At 43.7% G+C, this 20,650-nt stretch overlaps 1 protein-coding gene across 2 annotated transcripts in view; it reads right to left on the bottom strand.

Annotated features, from left to right (window-relative positions):
* Nucleotides 1-15,797, bottom strand: part of LOC137370107 (myosin-IIIb) — a 250,764-nt gene extending 234,967 nt beyond the window's left edge. For both annotated transcript variants that reach the window (XR_010975080.1, XM_068032267.1), the window contains exons 1-2: nt 15,031-15,797; nt 944-1,009 (exon numbers count right to left, since the gene is read on the bottom strand). Coding sequence is in view for 1 of the 2 variants with exons in the window: in XM_068032267.1 (XP_067888368.1) it covers nt 944-1,009; nt 15,031-15,135 (171 nt within the window). In the remaining variant the exon portion in view is untranslated. The remainder of the gene's footprint in view (nt 1-943; nt 1,010-15,030) is intronic.
* Between the last annotated feature and the right edge of the window lie 4,853 nt (nt 15,798-20,650).

Below are 20,650 nucleotides of genomic sequence, written 5' to 3'. Positions count from 1 at the left end.
AAAGTGAGACCATCTCTTTTGGCCAACACCTACATGTCTTCAACACCAAGTATAAATTCATCCAACCCATTCATCGTGGGCTCATCGCCTTCATCCTGTGTAAACTTCTGCTAATCCAGAAACCAGTAGCCTAATTTCCCACGTCATAATCTTGTATATCAAGTTTCTGTGCCAGAAACAAAAAAAAACTTACTGCAGGGATCAGTATCTTCATTCTAAAATTCCTTAAAAAGCTCACTCCACCCTTACTGATAGATCTATTCAAGGCGAGTGCCTGTATACTTCTCTTCATTTGCCAGATTCTGGATTACTCCTTGTTCTCCTTCCTCACACTCCACCAATCACTGTGCCTGCCATCTATAATTCTCTCACAAAGGTATTTTGCCTGGCTACCTTTCAGACGCTCTTCAAAACCAAGCTCTTTATCATGCCTAAACAAATAAAAATAAATTAACCTTTTTAAGAATAGAGTCCTGCTTTTATTATGGTTACACTGAAAGATTGTGTCATTTCAGCCACGTGGCACAGCTCAGGCAATCTTGCAGCACTGTAAAGTTAATCAATTCAGTAGTTTTCATGCACTCCAGTTGAATTTTCACATGTCACTACATGAACATCAAGTTTGGTGCAGCACAAGTTCCTGCTGTCTTACACAAATTCCATTCAAGTTTAAGAATTGTCTTTTGGGATGCATCCAATGGTTTGGAAGGAATAACAATTTTTTTCCCATCATGTAAAAATTCACAGTTTAAAAATGTACTTTGTGGCATGGTGTGAAAGCTTTTATAAACTATAGTCATGTTTTTATTTCATTTTACATAGAAATTGAGACAATACTATTGATATGAATATTAATTAGCACAATTTATTTAAGTTTAAAAGCATTAGCTTAATACACTGGCAATTAAAATTTAATATTTTTATTTGTAAAATTAGTACCTACCGACTTTTCATATAACGGCAAATACTTGAAAGGATTGATGGCTACTAGAATGTCTCCAATGTAAGTCTGTAAAAAAAAAATTACACCCAGTTGAAGAACACACATTTCTAAAGATACTCTCAGAACTCTCTCCACTTTTTTTAAAAACTCGTTCTCGAGACCTGTGTGTCGCTGGCAAGCCCAGCATTTATTCCCCATCCCTAATTGCCCTCGAGAAGGTAGTGGTGAGCCACCTTCTTGAACCATTGCATTCCATGTAGTGTAGATACACCCACAGTGCTGTTAGAAAGAGTGTTCCAGGATTTTGATCCAGTGACAGTGAAGGAACAGCGATATAGTTCCAAGTCAGGATGGTGTGTGGCTTGGAGAGGAATTTGCAAATGGTGGTATTCCCATGCGTCTGCTGTCCTGTTCTCCAGGTGGTAGAGGTCACAGGTTTGGAAGGTGCTGTCGAAGAAGACATGGTGAGTTGCTGCAGTGCATCTTGTAGATGGCACACACTGCTGCCACTGTGTGCCAGTGGTGGAGCGAGTGAACGTTTAAGGTGGTGGATGGGAAGCCAATCAATCAATCAGACTGCTTTGTCTTGGATGGTTTTGAGCTGCTTGAGCATTAACGTTGCATCCATCCTAGCAAGTGGAGAGTATTCCATCACACTCCTGAATTTATGCCTTGTAGGTGGTGGACAGCCACAGAATTCCCAGCCTCCAGACCTGCGCTTGTAGCCACAGTATTTATATGGCTGGTCCAGTTAAGTTTCTGGTCAACGGGTAACCTCCAAGATGTTGATGATGGGGAATTCAGCCATGATAAGAAGAACATAAGAACTAGGAGCAGGAGTAGGCAATTCAGCCCCTCGAGCCTGCTCTGCCATTCAATACGATCATGGCTGATCTCATCTCAGCTTCAACTCCACTTTCCTGCCCGTTCTCCATAACACTTCAAAGCATTACTAATTAAAAATCTGTCTATTTCCTCCTTACATTTACTCAATGTCCTGGCATTCACCGCATTCTGGGGTAGGGAATTCCACAGACTCATGACCCTTTGAGAGAATTAATTTCTCCTCATCTCTGTTATACATCTGCTACCCCTTATCCTAAAACTATGACCTCTCGTTCTAGAATGCCCCACCAGTGGAAACACTCTCTCTACGTCTACTTTGTTAATCCCCTTAATCATCTTATATACCTCAATTAGATTTCCTCTCATTCTTCTAAACTCTCAAGAGTAAAGGCCTAAACAGCTTAATCTCTCTTCGTAAGACAAACCCCTCATCTCTGGAATCAATCTAGTGAACCTCCTCTGAACTGCCTTCGATGCAACTACATCCCTCCTCAAGTAAGGGGACCAAAACTGTATGCAATACTCCAGCTGCGGTCTCACTAATGCCTTGTACAGTTGCAGCAACACTTACCTACTTTTATGCTCTATTCCTTTAGCAATAAATGCCAATTCTATTTGCCTTCCTTATTACCTGCTGCACCTGAATACTAGTTTTCTGCAATTCATGCACGAGGACTCACAGATTCCTCTGCACCGAAGCACTCTGAAGTTTCTCTCCATTTAGATAATAATTTGCCTTTCTATTCTTCTGACCAAAATGGATAACCTCAAACTTATCCACGTTAAACTTCATCTGCCAAATTTTGGCCCAATCACCTAACCTATGCATATGTACATTTCTTATTTCTTTATTGCAACTTATTATCCCACCTATTTTAGCGTCATCTGCAATTTGACTATTGTAAATTGTATCCCTGCATCCAAGTCATTAGTATAGATTGTAAATAGTTGGGGCCCCGAGGACCAAACCCTATGGCACCCCACGAGTTACATCTTGCCAACCAGAAAAGGACCCATTTATCCCAACTCTCTGTTTTCTGTTGGTTAGCCAATCATCTATCCAAGCTAATAAATTGCCCCTAACCCTATGTGATCTTACCTTGTGTATTAACCTTTTGTGTGGCACCTTATCAAATGCCTTCTGGAAGTCCAGATACACTACATCTACAGGATCCCCATTATCCACTTTACCGGTTACATCTTTGAAGAACTCTAGCAAATTAGTCAAACACGATTTAGCCTTCATAAAATCATGCTGACTCTGATGGATTGTGTTTTGACTTTCTAAATGTCCTGTTATTACTTCCTTTCTAATGGATTTTAACAATTTCCCAATGACAGATGTTAAACTAACTGGTCTATAGTTTCCTACTTTCTGCCTCCCTCCTTTTTTGAATAAAGGGCATTATATTAGCATTTTTCCAATCCACTGGAACCTTTCCCACATCCAGGGAATTTTTGGAATATTATAACCAATGAATCCACTATCTCCGCTGCCACTTCCTTTAAAACCCTAGGATGTAGGCCATCAGGCCCTGGGGACCTGTCCTCCTTCAATTCCAATAGTTTGAGCAGTACTTTTTCCCTAGTGATGATGATTGTTCTAAGTTCCTCCCTTCCTATAACCTCTGCATTACTTTTTACTATTGGGATGGTACTAGTGTCCTCCACGTGAAAACTGAGGCAAAATACTGATATAGTGTCTCCACCATTTTTGTGTTCCCCACAATTAACTCCCCAGTCTCATCCTCCAAGGGACCAACATTCACTTTAGCTACTCCCTTCCCTTTTATATACTTATATAAGCTTTTGCTATCTGTTTTTATATTTTGCACTACTTTTCTTTCATAATTTACCTTTGCTCTTATTACTTTTTTAGTAACCCTTTGTTGATCTTTAAAAGTTTTCTAATCTTCCAGCGTGTCACTGGCCTTTGCAATATGGTATGCCTTAGTTTTTGTCTTTATGTTACCCTTAACTTCCTTGCTTAGCCATGGATGTTTTTTCCCCCTCTTACAATCTTTTTTCCTCTCTGGGAGGATTTGAATATTTCCTTAAACATCTGCCACTGCTCATCAACTGTCATACCTTTTAGTCTTCCTACCCAGTCCACTCGGGCCAAATATGTCCTCATGCCTATGTAATTACCTTTATTTAACTCCAGAACGCTAGCGTGGAATTCCAGTTTCTCATCCTCAAACTGAATTTGAAATTCTAGCATGCTATGATCACTCTTCCCTAGAGAATCCTTAACTATGAGATCATTAATTAATCCCACCTCATTACACAATACCAAATCTAGTATAGCTTGCTCCCTGGTTGGTTCCACAACATATTGCTCCACAAAACAATCTCTAATACATTCAATGAACTCGCCCTCAAGGCTCCCCTTGCCAATATGATTAATCCAGTCTATATGCATATTAAAATCCCCCATGATTATTTCCGCACCTTTCTTACAAGCCCCCAGTCTTTCCTGGTTTATACTGTGCCCCACTGCGGAACTACTGTTTAGAGACATATAAAGTCTTCCCACCAGGGTCTTCTTTCCCTTGCTATTTCTTATTTCTGCCCAGACTGATTCTACGTCTTGATTCCCAGTGCCTTTATCATTTCTCACTACAGCACTGATCTTTTCCTTTACTAAAAAAGCTACACCACCTCCTTTTTCTTCCTGCCTATCCTTCTGAAATACTGAGTACCCTCGGATATTCAATTCCCAAACCTGGTTTCCCTGCAAACACGTCTCCATAATCGCCACTAAATCATACCCATTCATCTCTATTTGCGCTGTTAACTCATTAATTTTATTCCGAATGCTTCATGCATTCAGATACAAAGCCTTTAAGTTTGTTCTATTATCAAATTTCCCTACTCTTGTTCGATTCCTTGGTGCAATACCAATGATAATGCCGTTGAATGTCAAGGGGAGATGGTTAAAGATTCTCCCCTGTTGGAGATGGTCATTGCCTGGCACTTGAGTGGTGCAATGTCACTTGTCGCTTATCAGCCCAAGCTGAATGTTGTCCAGATTTTGCTGCATGCGGGCATGGACTGCTTCAGTATCTGAGGAGTTGTAGGTGGTACTTAACATTGCGCAATCACCAGCAAACATCCCCACTTCTGATGTTATGTTAGAGGGAAGGTGATTGACGAAGCAGCTGAAGATGTTTGGGCCTAGGGCACTACCTGGAGGAACTCCTGTAGTGATATCCAGTGGCTGAGATGATTGGCATCCCAAAGCAAAACCATCTTCCTTTGTGCAAGGAATGACTCTACCCAGTAGAAGGTTTCCACACCCCCGATTCCCACCGACTTCAAATTTTGCCAGGGCTCCTTGATGCCACACTAGGAAAATGCTGCTTTGATGTCAAGGGCAGTCAGTCTCACCTCACCTCTGGAATTCAGCTCTTTTGTCCATCTTTGGACCAAAGTTGCAATGAGGTTGGAGCTGAGTAGCCCTGGCAGAACCCAAACGGAGTGTCACAGAGCAGGTTATTGCTAAACAAGTACCATTCGATAGCACTGTCGATGACATCTTCCATCACTATGCTGATGATTGTGATTAGACTGATGGATCGTTATTTGGCCGGATTTGATTTGTCCTGCTTTTTGTGGACAGGACATTCTTGGGCAAGTTTCCATATTGTTGGGTACGTGCCTGTACTGGAACAGCTTAGCTCGGGGCGTGGCTAGTTGTGCAGCACAAGTCTTCAGTACTATTGCAGGAATGTTGTCAGGGCCCATGGCCTTTGCTGCATCCAGTGCCTTCAGTGTTTCTTGATAGCACATGGAAAGAATCAAATTGTCTGAAGACTGGCATGATGCTGGGGGCCTCAGGAAGAGTCGAGATGGATCATCTGGCTGAAGGTAGTTGCAAATGCTTCAGACTCGTCTTTTCCATTGAGGTGCTGGGTATGATTTTGGACCCTTCTCTTCCTGTTAGTTGTTTAATTGCCCACCACCATTCATGACTAGATGTGGCAGGACTGCAGAACTCATATCTGATCCATTGATTGTGGGATCACTTAGCTCTGTCTATTGCATGCTGCTTCTGCCGTTTAGCATGTGCAAAGCCCTAGGCTTTAGCTTCACCAGGTTGACACCTCATTTTTAGATATGCCTGTTGCTGCTCTTGACATGCCCTCCTACACTCTTCATTGAACCAGGGTTGTTCCCCCAACTCGATGGTAATGGTAGAATTGGGGATATGCCAGGCCATGACGTTACAGATTGTGATTGAATACAATTCTGCTGCTGATGGCCCACAGCGCCTCATGGATGCCCAGTTTTGCAGTTGCTAGATCTGTTCTGAGTCTACCCCATTTAGCACAGTAGTTATGCCACGCATCACAATGGAGGGGGTCTTCTGTGTGATCATGAGACTTTGCCTCCACAAGGACTGTGCAGTGGTCACTCCTATCAATATGGTCATGGACAGATGCATCAACGACAGGTAGATTTGTGAGGACGAGGTCAAGTAGGTTTCTCCCATGTATTGGTTCTCTCACTACCTGGCGCAGGCTCAGTCTGGCAGATATGTCCTTCAGGACTTGGCCAGCTCTGTCAGTAATGGGGCTACCAAGCCACCCTTGGTGATGGACACTGAAGTCCACCACTCAGATTACATTCTGTGCCCTAGCTACTACAGTAAGTCTTCCAAGGGGTGTTCAACATGGAGGAGTACTGATTCATCAGCTGTAGGGCTGTAAGTGATAATCAGCAGGAGGTTTCCTTATCCATGTATTACTTAATGCCATGAGACATGGTGGAGTCCGGAGTCAATGTTGAGCACTCCGAGAGCCAGTTCCTCCAAACTGTATGCTTCTGTGCTGCCACCTCTGGTAAGTCTATCCTGCTGGTGAGACAGGACATACCCAGGAATGGTGATGGAAGAGTTTGAGGCATTGGCTGCAAGGCATGATTCATTGAGTATGACAATGTCAGGTTGTTGCTTGACTAGTCTGCGGGACAGTCCTCCCAATTTTGGCACAAGTCCTCGGATATTAGTGAGGAGGATTTTGCAGGGTTGACCAGATAGGGTGTACCTTTGTCATATCTGGTGCCTAGGTCGATGGCAGGTGGTCTATCCTGTTTTATTCTTATTTGACTTTTCTGCAGCAGTTTAATACAACTGAGTGGCTTGCTAGGCCATTTCAGAGGGCAGTTAAGAGTCAAACACATTGCTGTGGGTTGGAGTCACATGTAGGCCAGACCGGGTGAGGAAGGCAGATTTCCTCCCCTGAAGAGCATTAGTGAACCAGTTGGGTTTTTAGGACAATCCTGTAGTTTTATTAATAATGAGACTAGCTTTTTATTCCAGATTAATTTCCCCAGCTGCCATGGTGGGATTTGAACCCTCCTGACTCACCAAAACTTTGCCACAAGGCACAAACCAGATGTATGATGGAATACTCTCTACTTGCCTGGCAGCTGTAACAACTCTCAAGAGGCTCAGTACCATCCATGATAAATCAGGCTGCTTGACTGGCAGCCCATCCACCACCTTAAACATTCCCTCCCTCCACCACTAGTGCACCATGGCTCCAGGCAGCACTGCAGCAACTCTCCAAGTTTCAAACCCACAACTTTCACCACCTAGAAGGACAACAGCAGCAGATGCAAGGGAACACCATAAACTCTAAGTCGCCCTCCAAGTCAGACACCATTCAACTAGGATATAGAATCGGTGCTCTTTCATTGTTACTGGACAGGGAGACATTGGCATCGTGGTAATGTCACTGGACTAGTAATCCAGAGGCCCAGGCCAATGCCACAGGGACACAGGTTCAAATCCCACCACGGCAACTGGTGGAATTTACATTCAATTAATTATTAATTAATTTTAAAAATCTGGAATCGAAAGCAAGTGACCAGGAAACTATCATCGATTGTCGTAAAAACCCATCTGGTTTACTAATGTCCTTTAGGGAAGGAAATCTGGGGTCCTTACCAGGTCTGGACTACATGTGACTCCAGACCCACAGCAATGTGGTCGACTCTTAACTGCCCACTGAATTCAGTGGTCAAGGGCAACAAATGCAGTCCTTGCCAGCAACGTCCACATCTCATGATACAAATAATCAAAATCCTAGAACCCGCTACTTGAATCCACTATGGGAGTACTTTCACCACATGGACTACAGCGGTTCAAGAAGGTGGGTCACCACCAAGAAGCATCTTGCAAAAAGGCTAAAACTTCTATGCAAATAAAGTCATTTAGGAACAGCAGTAAAACAGAACTGACTGGCATTATGCTTGTGTATGTTTTGAGCAGGATTCCTGAAAATCCACCAGTGTGTGAATTAATAGGGCACAAATTACAACCAAGAAATGCTAAATACAGGTCATGTGGCCCAGTTAGTTTATCATTAAACTAACAGTGCAGAACATTGTCCCACAATGAGAAATCAAATAGATTTACAATAGGAGGTCAATTCTTGTTCCATGCAATGTTCACGTCCAATTTCACTGTACTTTGATCTTCCTTTTCAGAGGAAATTACATTGCCACCAATGAATTACTTCTGTGACTCACTGTCATAAACCCTGATCTATCCACACCTATTTTTAGGATTCCTTTATCCTGTTTAAACTTGGTCAGGTGTACGTTTTGCTTGCCTCCCAAATTTAAAGTAAGGCTAGCATCACATTACACTCAGTGGCTTCTTTTCTACGGAAAATACAATTTATCAATTTGTACCAATTTATAAATGGTAACCAATATGACAGCTCGAGCTTTGAGGTGGTTTAGATTAGTTTTATTTAAAACCTAAATTGCACATTGTGCAACAGTTTATAATCACTTAACAATCTATACTAGTAAAGCATACCATAATCAAAACCTCAAACTATACACTAGGCAAAATGCAAAGACAGTAACTGAGATCACAAAGCTCTTATAAATTCAAAATATGAACTTGTGCAAATAGTAAAATGTTTTTTCACATTTAAAGCTCGAGGGTGTCTCAATTATATATATAAAAAATCCATTTGGCATGAGCAAATTCAGTTTTTGTTGCAACACAGAACAGAATAAAAAACAAAAGGTAATGCCGGGGGGTGGTGTTTAGGCCTAACAGCTGATCCAAATCTCATATATCAGTCTTTTTTTGGAACTCTCAAAGGCAATTTGTCAACAACACGTATTTATATCGGAACTTTAGCATAATAAGATATCCCAAGGCGCTTCAAAGTTGCGGGGTGGGTGCGGGGGTGGTGGGTTATAAAGCAAAACTTGTGATCAAGCCAAAATGAGATATTCGGGTAAGTGAAAGAGGAAGGTTTTAAGGAGCATCTCAAAAGGAGGAAAGAGAGGTAGACAGGCAGAGATATTTAGGAAAGGAATTCCAGAGCTTAGTGCCAGGGCAGCTGAAGGCATGGCCACTAATGGTGGAGCAATTAAAATCGGGAAGGCTCCAGAATTAGAGGAATACAGAAATCTCAGAGGGTTGAGCGGCTGGTGGAAATTGCAGAGGTAGAGAGGGGCAAGGACATGGATGGATTTGAAAACATGGGTGAGAATTTTAAAATTGAGGTGTCACTTAGCCAGCGCGCACAGGAGTGATGGCTGAACAGGACTTGGTGCATGTCAGGACACCTAGGGCAGCAGAAGGAAGGTAGAATGTGGGAGGCTGGCTAGGAGAACACTGGAATAGCCAAATTTAGAGGTAACAAAGGTATAGATGAGGATTTCAGCGGTAGATGAGCTGCGGCAAGGGTGGAGTCAGGCGATGTTAATGATGGTGCGGAAATGTATCTGAAAGCTCATCTCGGTTTCAAGTATGACATCAAGGTTTCAAACCATCTGGTTTAGTCTCAGACTTTTGCCAGGGAGTGGGATGGAGTCAGTGGCTAGAGAACAGAGTTTGTATTGGGGATCAAAGACAATATTTAATTGGAGGAAATTTCTGCTCATCCAGTACTAGATGTTGGACAAACCACAGAAACAGTGGAGAGGTCAAGAGATGATGGTGAGATAGAGCTGGGTATTGTCAGCGTACATGTGGAAACTGTTGTGTTTTTGCATGATGTCGCCAAGGGGCAGCATGCAGATGAGAAGTAGGAGGATAGATCACCACTAACCATACTTTACCAAAATCAATATTGTACGGTAAAAGACATCCAAAATAGATTTACTGAATTCTTAAAACAGTGAAAGGAACATTTCTCCCTCCCAAAATAATTCCCTAGAGAATTAACTACATGCACCTTCTAAAACATTTAAACTTAGAACAGTGAAATCTTGATTCTTAATGCAAGATTTACAGGCTAGTAATTTAGTTTCTTCCCTCCATCAATTTTCTCCCTTCCTAAAACAACTGACTGTTCCACAGATGCTCCTGGGACCTTACCGAAGTGGCCACTATTCTTGGGAACCCCACAGTAAGCAGGCTTTTCGGCTGCACCCCTGAGCACCATTTGGTCCTAACTAACATCCATGAAAGTGATCAAGATCAGGAAACCAAGCTGATTTTTACCAGTTAACCCCAGGCACCAAACCAATTAAATCACTGTTTTTGCCCCAGATGAGATTAGGCAACTCAAATTCGGAATTGAACTTGGGACCTTTCTGGTGTTGTATAGTTCAGCAATTCACTGGATCAATTTACTGATTCATTATGTGAATCTTAAGAGGTCAACTTCATTATATATGCACAGATGCAAAACAGTTTAAGCATGATTTACTGCCCCTTCAAGTCGGTTGTCATCTCTTCATTTCTCAAAAAGCTCCCCTTAGATCGCCGCCATTTTCTCAAACCACTCCCTATATCTGACCTCCCCAAAATTGTGATAGTGACTGTGGTGCGTTATCCCTTTTCAATCTCTGTGACATGCAATATATTCAACCACTTCTTCCTCATCCACTACATCTCCTTCATTCCTTCCCACAGGACTGTTCTCATTTGGTTCCAATCTTACACTTTACAATGTTATCAACATGTCAGCAATGTTTTCTTCTGCTGCCCCCGCAGTTACCTCTAGAATGCCAAGTTTTCATCCTCAGCCCCCTCTTCATTTGCACATTCCTGTCAGTGATGTTATACTTTAGCATGGGTCAGTTTTTACAAGTATGCTGATGACATCCAATTCGATATATGCACCATTCTTGATTCCAGCACTATGTGCTATTAAGACTGCTCGCCTTCCAAGTTGCAAATAAGCAAGAAAGGTTTCCAGAAGCCCACCGTTGTCATCTTATTCAGCCAAAAGCTTTGTTCTTTTGCCATCAACTCACACTCTCACTGGCTGCTTTCTTTGATTGAGCCTTAGACTTCTTTATTCTTTAGAACTCAGTCCCAGCAAGGACTGCATCACACCAATTTAAGCTTCACATACACTGCCACTAACTGCCACTAGTACAGAGCCAAGTTTAAGGAGCTTCTGTTGGCTTTCTCCCAACATTAAAATTTAGCCAGCATTTAGATGCCAGTGTTCAGGCCTCCACATCCGTTTTGGAGACTGGTACTTAGTAATATAGCTTTTCCTGCAACATCTTGCTACATGCTCAAAACTCTGATTTTCAAGGTTTAAAATGCAAATACAGTTTAAGTGGTAAATGCTATTCTTGTGTGATTTTTTTTCCCCATTTACCTCAGAAACTTGTTTACTTGTTACCATTAATAGCCCTGTTGGAAAACTGCTGATCTAGCTCGAAACAAAAACATGGTAATGCTTTCCCGCCACCTTTTAAAACAGAACAAAGAAAAGGAAGGCTCCACGACATCTATCAACTGTGCAACCTCACCTGACACAGCACAAACCTGAATATTTTACGAAAAATACATATAAATCATCTAACAGTATTTTAAATATATTTAGAAAAGGAATAAGTTGGTGCAAAATATTGAAATACAACAGTGACATGTCACCAACTTTATGATGTTAATTTGTCTAAATTATGTTTGACTGTGTGTAACTGAATCAAAATAATAAACAATGATACTAAAACATTAGAACGGACATGTACTAAAGCACATTACAAAGAAGCAGGCCATTCGGCCCAACCAGTCTGCTCTGGTGTTTACACTCTGCACAAGTTTCATTCCATTCCAGCTACCTCATCTCAGTATATCTCTTTATTTCCTTTTCTCTCATATACCCCTTCTGAAAGCATCTAAGCTATTTGCCTCAACTGAGTTCCATATACTAACCACTCCAAGTAAAGAAATTTCTCCTTATTTCTTTATTGGATTTATTAGTAACGATTAGTAGTTATGGCCCCTAAATTTGAATTCTCCCACAAGAGGAAACATTCTCTCCACTTCTACCCGTCCAACTCTTTTTTTTATTCATTCATGGGATGTGGGCGACGCCGGCCAGGCCAGCATTTATTGCCCATCCCTAATTGCCCTTGAGAAGGTGGTGGTGAGCTGCCTTCTTGAACCGCTGCAGTCAATTTGGGGTAGGTATACCCACAGTGCTGTTCCGAGGTCGATGCCGGGCAGTCCGTCCGGTTTCATTCATAATTCAGTAGTGAAATTAGGAAGTACTTTTTGTACACAAGGGGTGGTGGCTATCTGGAACACTCCCCCCAAAACATGATGGATTCTGGGTGAGTTTAAATTCTCAAGATAGATCAATAGGTTTTTGTATGATAAGGGTGTCAAGTGATGGGGCAAAGGTCAGTAAATGGAACTGAGGTACAGATCAACCATGATTTAATCAAATAGCAGAGCATGCTTGAGGGGCTACTCCTGTTTCACTATGTTGTTAACCTTATGTATACTTTTTAACATCTTGCCTATTTCTGGAAGATCTCCTCTCAGTTGCCTTCTCTCAAGGCTGAAGAGTCCCAGTTTCTCCAATCTTTCCTCATGACTCAATTCTTTGAATGCTGTGAATCAACCTCAAGGCTTTTCTCTGCACTGCTCTCCTACCCTGAATGTTTAGTTTCAGTCATAGGGAAACATCAGGCTTGATACAGGCTGCACCCTGAGTACAAATTACTAGCCAGCAGTAACATTCTTTTTTTTTCACGTCTGTACTTACTGCTGTTCAACCTTCAGTCCGTTAACACCCTATTTGTACTAATGCTTTGTCTTTCAACACACCATTAACATATTGTTTGCCTTTGCTCCATGACCTTTTGGTCAGCTACGTGGCCTTGTCCAATCTACACCTTCTCCTTTGTTATCTCTTGCCCCACCCCCGCCTCACTTGCTTATAACCTTTGACTTTTCTAATATTTGCTAGTTCCGAAGAAGGGTCACTGACCCGAAATGTTAACTCTGCTTCTCTCTCCACAGATGCTGCCAGACCTGCTGAGTGGTTCCAGCATTTCTTGTTTTTATTTCAGATTTCCAGCATCCGCAGTATTTTGCTTTTATACTTTGAACTTCCTGGAGATGTGAAACGCACAATGGAAACGTAATTCCTTTATTTCTTTCACTGTACAATTTTACCATGAAATTTCCCCCAACTTACAACAGCAAATGTTACAAATGCAAGTAGCCCAGCATGGAGCCTCTCCCACCAACAAAGGAATTCATGCATGCACCATGTAGAATTTTATATCTATCACAATTAATAGGGCATTTTGTTCTTTGTTCCACATTTTCTGTTTATATCTTCACCCAGCCCCAATAGTACAATTCAAGAAAATGTGGACACAAACCTGCTGCCTATCACTCCACAGCACTGTGCAGTAGAGCTCTAACACATTATTTGATCACATCAGGAAAAGAAAAAATTGCTTTTCTTGTGAAGGGTCATAATCCCGACCTTCCTTTCTCTACAGATGCTGCCTGATCTGCTGGGTGTTTTCTGCATTTTCTATCTAAAACAGATTTTCAGCCTTTCCAATATTTTGCCCTTTGTCCTTCTATAGCACTGGCAATGAAATACATTTATTTAATACAGTATTTTACTAATCACAATTTGTCATCTTTACTGATCATAAACAAAAGGCAGATGATGGCAAGGGCAAAAGCAAATGTGAGGTAATTTAAGTCAGCTCTTCAGATTAATTTGAGAAAATCCGAATTACTTTGGCGGCATAAAGATATCTTACTTTGTGTTACACACCAGAAAAATCCTACAATTGTCTAACACCCTACGAAATGAAAAGTATCCACCATGGCATGCATCAAGGTCACTTCTTTAGAATTGGGTATTTAACATGCAGTGACTGGGAAGTAGTGTCCGCCATATGGGCGGCACAGTGGCGCAGTGGTTAGCACCGCAGCCTCACAGCTCCAGCGACCCGGGTTCAATTCTGGGTACTGCCTGTGTGGAGTTTGCAAGTTCTCCCTGTGTCTGCGTGGGTTTCCTCCGGGTGCTCCGGTTTCCTCCCACATGCCAAAGACTTGCAGGTTGATAGGTTAATTGGCCATTATAAATTGCCCCTAGTATAGGTAGGTGGTAGGGAAATATAGGGACAGGTGGGGATGTGGTAGGAATGTGGGATTAGTGTAGGATTAGTATAAATGGGTGGTTGATGGTCGGCACAGACTCGGTGGGCCGAAGGGCCTGTTTCAGTGCTGTATCTCTAAACTAAACAAATCTCATTGCAGTTGAAGTCTAGCCACCCTGTGGTGAGGCCATCTGCATCCGGATATTGGGGGGAGGGGGAGGAACAAGTGGTTTAAATTCCCTATCTAATAGTAACTTAGGGTGTACATTTGTCCCCACGGTCCTCCAGCAATGTCGAATTATGTCAAAGCTCCTAGAAATGCAATGAAGGCACTATTACTCATGCATAACAGAACAAAAATTGTAGAATCTATTCAGAATATTCCCTGATGCTAGAACAGGTCGTACACCTTCTCTCCAGAACACGAGGGAGGAAATCGACTGCATTATCCTTACTCAAGGAACATTAAAGTATTAACACGTCTCCAAAATCCAGTCAATACATGAACACTCATACACAGCGACATTAGCTGATTCGATGAAAACACTTGGCCAGTTTGATAATTCAGTGTCGCTCAGGTTCAAACTTGTTGAAAACAAAGCTTTGCTCAGCTTGCTGTCGGAATCCTCTGGCACATTGTACATGTTGACTAAACAAAAGATGTTCATGGGCAAGAACACCTCGGTCAGCTTAGAAGAGAGTGAATAATATAAAATTGCCCCTCCGCAGTCATCCTTAACCGGCTCAGCTCAATGAAAGAAAACAAGTTTCCTTGTACTGAGTTTGCTAAACTGAGACTTTAAGTGGAGCCTGAAACCCGGAGTATGTCAAGTAAACTTTCCTTTCTCCCCCCACCCCGGACTACATTGTAGGTTTAAGTTACTTACATATATTTGGTCATGCCGGAATCTGGTGCTAAGTACGTCCAGGAGAGAGCTCTCATCCAGCTGGGACAGAGTGGCCAGGTCCTCCGGCAGGCTAGAGACGGACATCTTCGGTGACTCCGGAGCGGGCTGCCCGGGGCTCGCTCACTCTCTGCCGCAACACTCGACTCCTGTGCTAAAAGATGCTGCTCATGCCCCGGCTCTTGCTACAATATTCAACAAAGTTTCTCCACACACCCCGACCTACTCTTAAAGGAACTCTTTCTCTGTCAAAAGATTTTGCTGGTTGGCAGTAGCGCGCTGCGCAGTTTTATCCTATCCTATTCTTTTAAATGTTACATTATTTGTAATAATTCTGGATTTTAAAATGATACACTATTTTCGGAAGATTTTTTTTAGGAGAGCATTACTGCTTGTGGAGGTCCCCTCAATAGGAGAGCTGAGGTACTCCTCGGCGCCCCCTAACACAGTTACACCTAATGGGGTTCCTCTAGGGGATCACTGACTGACTACTTCATACACACACATCACTGCCATCACTATCAACACTCACAAACATAGCTCTTCCTCAGTTAATCAGCACAATCCTTCTTAATGAGCCTGACATCTTCTAGGTTGTTCTCAGGATCTAATGCTGACTGTAAATATCACAAGTTGTAAGTATAAATTTTTTGTGTAACTCTCTGGTATTTTCTTCAGCCTTCGTTGTTCTGAGCAGGGGAATGGAGCCAGGGCAGCCTGAGGATTCCCCACCGGCAGAATCTCGGATCTTGCTGTCGTAGGGAGGAACCAACCCAGAAACTAGGTGTTGCCCTGGGAAATAGGAAGTCAAAGAGAGAAACTGATGCTGGTAATCTGAAAAAGAAGTACACAATGCTGCTAATAAACAGCAGGCAGGTGGTGGCGAAGTGGTATTGTCACTGGACTAGCAACCCAGGGTATTGCTTTGGGCTCAAATCGCACCACAACAGAAGGTGGAATTTGAGTTAAAACATAAATCGAATGATGGCCACGAAGCCATTGTTGTAAAATGCCCTCCTGTTAGGGAATGGAATTCTGTCCTTATCTGGCCTAGCAAGCCACTAAGTTGTATCTAACTGCTACAAAGTCAATAAAGAATGAAACCGGACGGACCACCTGGCATCAACCTAGGCACTGGAAATAGCAAACCAGCACTGTCGACCCCGCAAAAGTCCTCCTTACTAACATCTTGTGCCAAGGTTGGGAGAGCTGTCCCAGAGACTAGTCAATCTTCTTTGGCCTCCTTATCTCGAGAGACAATGGATACGCGCCTGGAGGTGGTCAGTGGTTTGTGAAGCAGCACCTGGAGTGGCTATAAAGGCCAATTCTAGAGTGATAGGCTCTTCCACAGGTGCTGCAGAGAAATTTGTTTGTCGGGGCTGTTGCACAGTTGGCTCTCTCCTTGCGCCTCTGTCTTTCTTCCTGCCAACTACTAAGTATCTTCGACTCGCCACATTTTAGCCCCGTCTTTATGGCTGCCCGCCAGCTCTGGCGAAAGCTGGCAACTGACTCCCACGACTTGTGATCAATGTCACAGGATTTCATGTCGCGTTTGCAGACGTCTTTAAAGTGGAGACATGGAAGGCCGGTGGGTCTGATACCAGTGGCGAGCTCGCTGTACAATGTGTCATTGGGGATCCTGCCATCTTCCATGCGGCTCACATGGCCAAGCCATCTCAAGCGCCGCTGACACAGTAGTGTGTACAAGCTGGGGATGTTGGCCACCTCGAGGACTTCTGTGTTGGAGATACGGTCCTGCCACCTGATGCCAAGTATTCTCCGGAGGCAGCGAAGATGGAATGAATTGAGACATCGCTCTTGGCTGACATATGTTGTCCAGGCCTCGCTGCCATAGAGCAAGGTACTGAGGACACAGGCCTGATACGCTCGGACTTTTGTGTTCCGTGTCAGTGTGCCATTTTCCCACACTCTCTTGGCCAGTCTGGACATAGCAGTGGAAGCCTTTCCCATGCGCTTGTTGATTTCTGCATCGAGAGACAGGTTACTGGTGATAGTTGAGCCTAGGTAGGTGAACTCTTGAACCACTTCCAGAGCGTGGTCGCCAATATTGATGGATGGAGCATTTCTGACGTCCTGCCCCATGATGTTCGTTTTCTTGAGGCTGATGGTTGGGCCAAATTCATTACAGGCAGCTGCAAACCTGTCGATGAGACTCTTCAGGCACACTTCAGTATGAGATGTTAAAGCAGCATTGTCAGCAAAGAGGAGTTCCCTGATGAGGACTTTCCGTACTTTGGACTTCGCTCTTAGACGGGCAAGGTTGAACAACCTGCCCCCTGATCTTGTGTGGAGGAAAATTCCTTCTTCAGAGGACTTGAACGCATGTGAAAGCAGCAGGGAGAAGAAAATCCCAAAAAGAGTGGGTGCGAGAACACAGCCCTGTTTCACGCCACTCAGGATAGGAAAGGGCTCTGATGAGGAGCCACCATGTTGAATTGTGCCTTTCATATTGTCATGGACTCGTCAATCATAGCCTGACATACTCATACTCACAGAATCATACCTTCCCGACACTGCACTAAGTCCCCCTGGGAGTCCTCAACATTAACTCCGGACCCCTGAAGTCTCATGGTATCAGGTCATGGGCAAGGAAACCTCCTGCTGATTACCACCTACTGCCCTGCGTCAGCTGATGAATCAGTACTCCTCCATGTTGAACACCACTTGGAGGAAGCACCGAGGGTGGCAAGGGTGCAAAATGTACTCTGGGTGGGGGACTTCAATGTCCATCACCAAGAGTGGCTCGGTTGCATCACAGCTGGCTGAATCCTAAAGGACATAGCTGCTAGACTGAATCTGTGGCAGCTGGTGAGGGAACCATAAGAGGGAAAAACATACTTCGTCCTCACCAATCTGCCTGCTGCAGATGCATCTGTCCTTGATAATATTGGCAGGAGTGACCTCTGCACAGTCCTTGTGGAGATGAAGTCCCATCTTCACATTGAGGATACCCTCCATCGTGTTATGTGACACTGCCACTGTGCTAAATGGGATAGATTTCAAACAGACCTAACAATGCAAAACTGGGCATCGATGAGGTGCTTTAGGCCATCAGCAGCAGCAGAATTGTACTCAACCACAATCTACCATCAAGCCAGGAGACCAACTCTGCTTCAATGAAGAGGCAGGAGGGCATGCCAAGAGCAGCACCAGGCATACCTCAAAATGATTGAAGCTACAAGCCAGGACTACTTGCATGCCAAACAGTGTAAGCAGCATGGGAAAGAAGGAGCTAAGCGATCCCATAACCAACGGATCAGATCTAAGCTCTGCAGTCCTGCCACATCCAGTCGTGAATGGTGGTGGACAATTAAACAACTAACTGGAGGAGATGGCTCCACAAATATCCCCATTTTCAATGATGGCGGAGCCCTGCACATCAGTGCAAAAGATAATTGCATTTGCAACAATCTTCAGCCAGAAGTGCCAAGTTGATGATCCATCTTGGCCTCCTCCTAAGGTCCCCAGCATCACAGATGCCAGACTTCAGCCAATTCAATTCACTCCGCGTGATATTAACAAACGACTCAAGGCACTGGATACTGCAAAGGTTATGGGCCCTGACAACATTCTGGCAATAATACTAAAGACCTGTGCTCCAGAACTTGCCACGCCCCTAGCCAAGCTGTTCCAGTGCAGCTACAACACTGGTATCTACCCGGCAATGTGGAAAATTGCCCAGGTATGTCCTGTCCACAAAAAGAAGGGCAAGTCCAACCCGGCCAATTACAGCCCCATCAGCCTACTCTCAATCATCAGTAAAGTGATGCAAGATGTCGTTCTCAATGCTCTGAAGTGGTACTTGCTTAGCAATAACCTGCTCAGTGACGCTCAGTTTGGGTTCTGCTATGGCCACTCAACTCCTGACCCCATTACAGCCTTGGTTCAAACATGGCCAAAAGAGCTGAACTCGAGATGAGGTGAAAGTGAATGCCCTTGACATTAAGGCAGCATTTGACTGAGTATGGCAACAAGGAGCCCTAGCAAAACTGAAGTCAATGGGAATCAGGGGGAAAACTCTTCGCTGGTTGGAGTCATACCTTGCACAAAGATTGTGGTTGTGGTTGTTGGAGGTCAATCATCTCAGCTCCAGGACATCACTGCAGGAGTTCCTCAGGGTAGTGTCCTAGGCCCAACCATATTCAGTTGCTTCATCAATGACCTTCTTTCGGTCAGAAGTGGGGATGTTCGCTGATGATCGCCCAATGTTCAGCACCATTCTCAATTCCTCAGATACTGAAGCAGTCCGTGTAGAAATGCAGCAAGACCTGGACAGTATCCAGGCTTGGGCTGATAAGTGGCAAGTAACATTCGCACCACACAAGTGCCAGGCAATGATCATCTCCAACAAGAGAGAATCTGACCATCTCCCCTTGACATTCAATGGCATTACCATCGCTGAATCCCCCACTATCAACATCCTGGGAGGTACCATTGATCAGAAACTGAACTGGAGTAGCCATATAAATACCATGGCTACAAGAGCAGGTCAGAGGCTAGGAATCCTGTGGCGAGTACTCATCTCCTGTCTCCCCAAAGCCTGTCCACCATCCACAAGGCACAAGTCAGGAGTGTGATGGAATACTCTCCACTTGACTGGATGGGTGCAGCTCCAATAACACTCAAGAAGCTCGACACCATCCAGGACAAAGCAGCCCGCTTGATTGTTACCCCATCCACAATCATTCACGCCTTCCGCCACCGACGCACAGTGGCAACAGTGTGTACCATCTACAAGATGCACTGCAGCAACGCACCAAGGCTCCTTCGACAGCACCTTCCAAACCCGTGACCTCTACCACCTAGAAGGACAAGGGCAGCAAATGGTTGGGAATACCACCACCTGCAAGTTCCCCTCCAAGCCACACACCATCCTGACTTGGAACTATATCGCTGTTCCTTCACTGTCGCTGGGTCAAAATCCTCGAACACCCTTCCTAACAACACTGTGGGTGTCTCTACCCCACATGGACTGCAGCGGTTCAAGAAGGCAGCTTGATGAAAGTGCTCATCACCACTTCTCAAGGGATGGGCAACAAACGTGATCCTAGCCAGCGATGCCCACATCCCATGAGTGAATTTTTAAAAAATCTGAATGTGCAAAGGAAGGTTAACTTTTTTGATAGAAACTATCAGCCCAGAGCACTTTCACACACTTTCCAAGCTGCAGAACTGGTGAGTGCCTGGAACCAGGGGTCCAGTTCACCTTTTCAATTGAAGAAGTTGTTTGAAACAGAATGATGAAATGGAAATTTTTTTTTAGACAGATGTTACTCCTTGCTTATCTGGTTGGCAATGTGGTTTCGAGATAAAGTTGCAACATAGATTTCTGTTCGCGTAATCCTTGCCTTTAACATATCTGACGTAATTGATGTAACTGAACGATTACTGTATCCAAAATTGTAAATTACATCATTTGAAGTCCATTAGAATTACACACTCAGTAATTGATATCGGTCAGAACAGATTCTTCGCAATCAAAAGTACCTTAGGTTATACTAAGCATCCCATTTCCCAAAATGAAATAGAATTGAATACAACCATAGAAGCTCACTGCCAAATCTAATGTAACCTTATTTTA

Source organism: Heterodontus francisci, chromosome 1 (assembly GCF_036365525.1).
Source record: "Heterodontus francisci isolate sHetFra1 chromosome 1, sHetFra1.hap1, whole genome shotgun sequence".
NCBI classification, from domain to species: domain Eukaryota; kingdom Metazoa; phylum Chordata; class Chondrichthyes; order Heterodontiformes; family Heterodontidae; genus Heterodontus; species Heterodontus francisci.
This window is presented reverse-complemented; position numbering and strand designations above follow the sequence as displayed.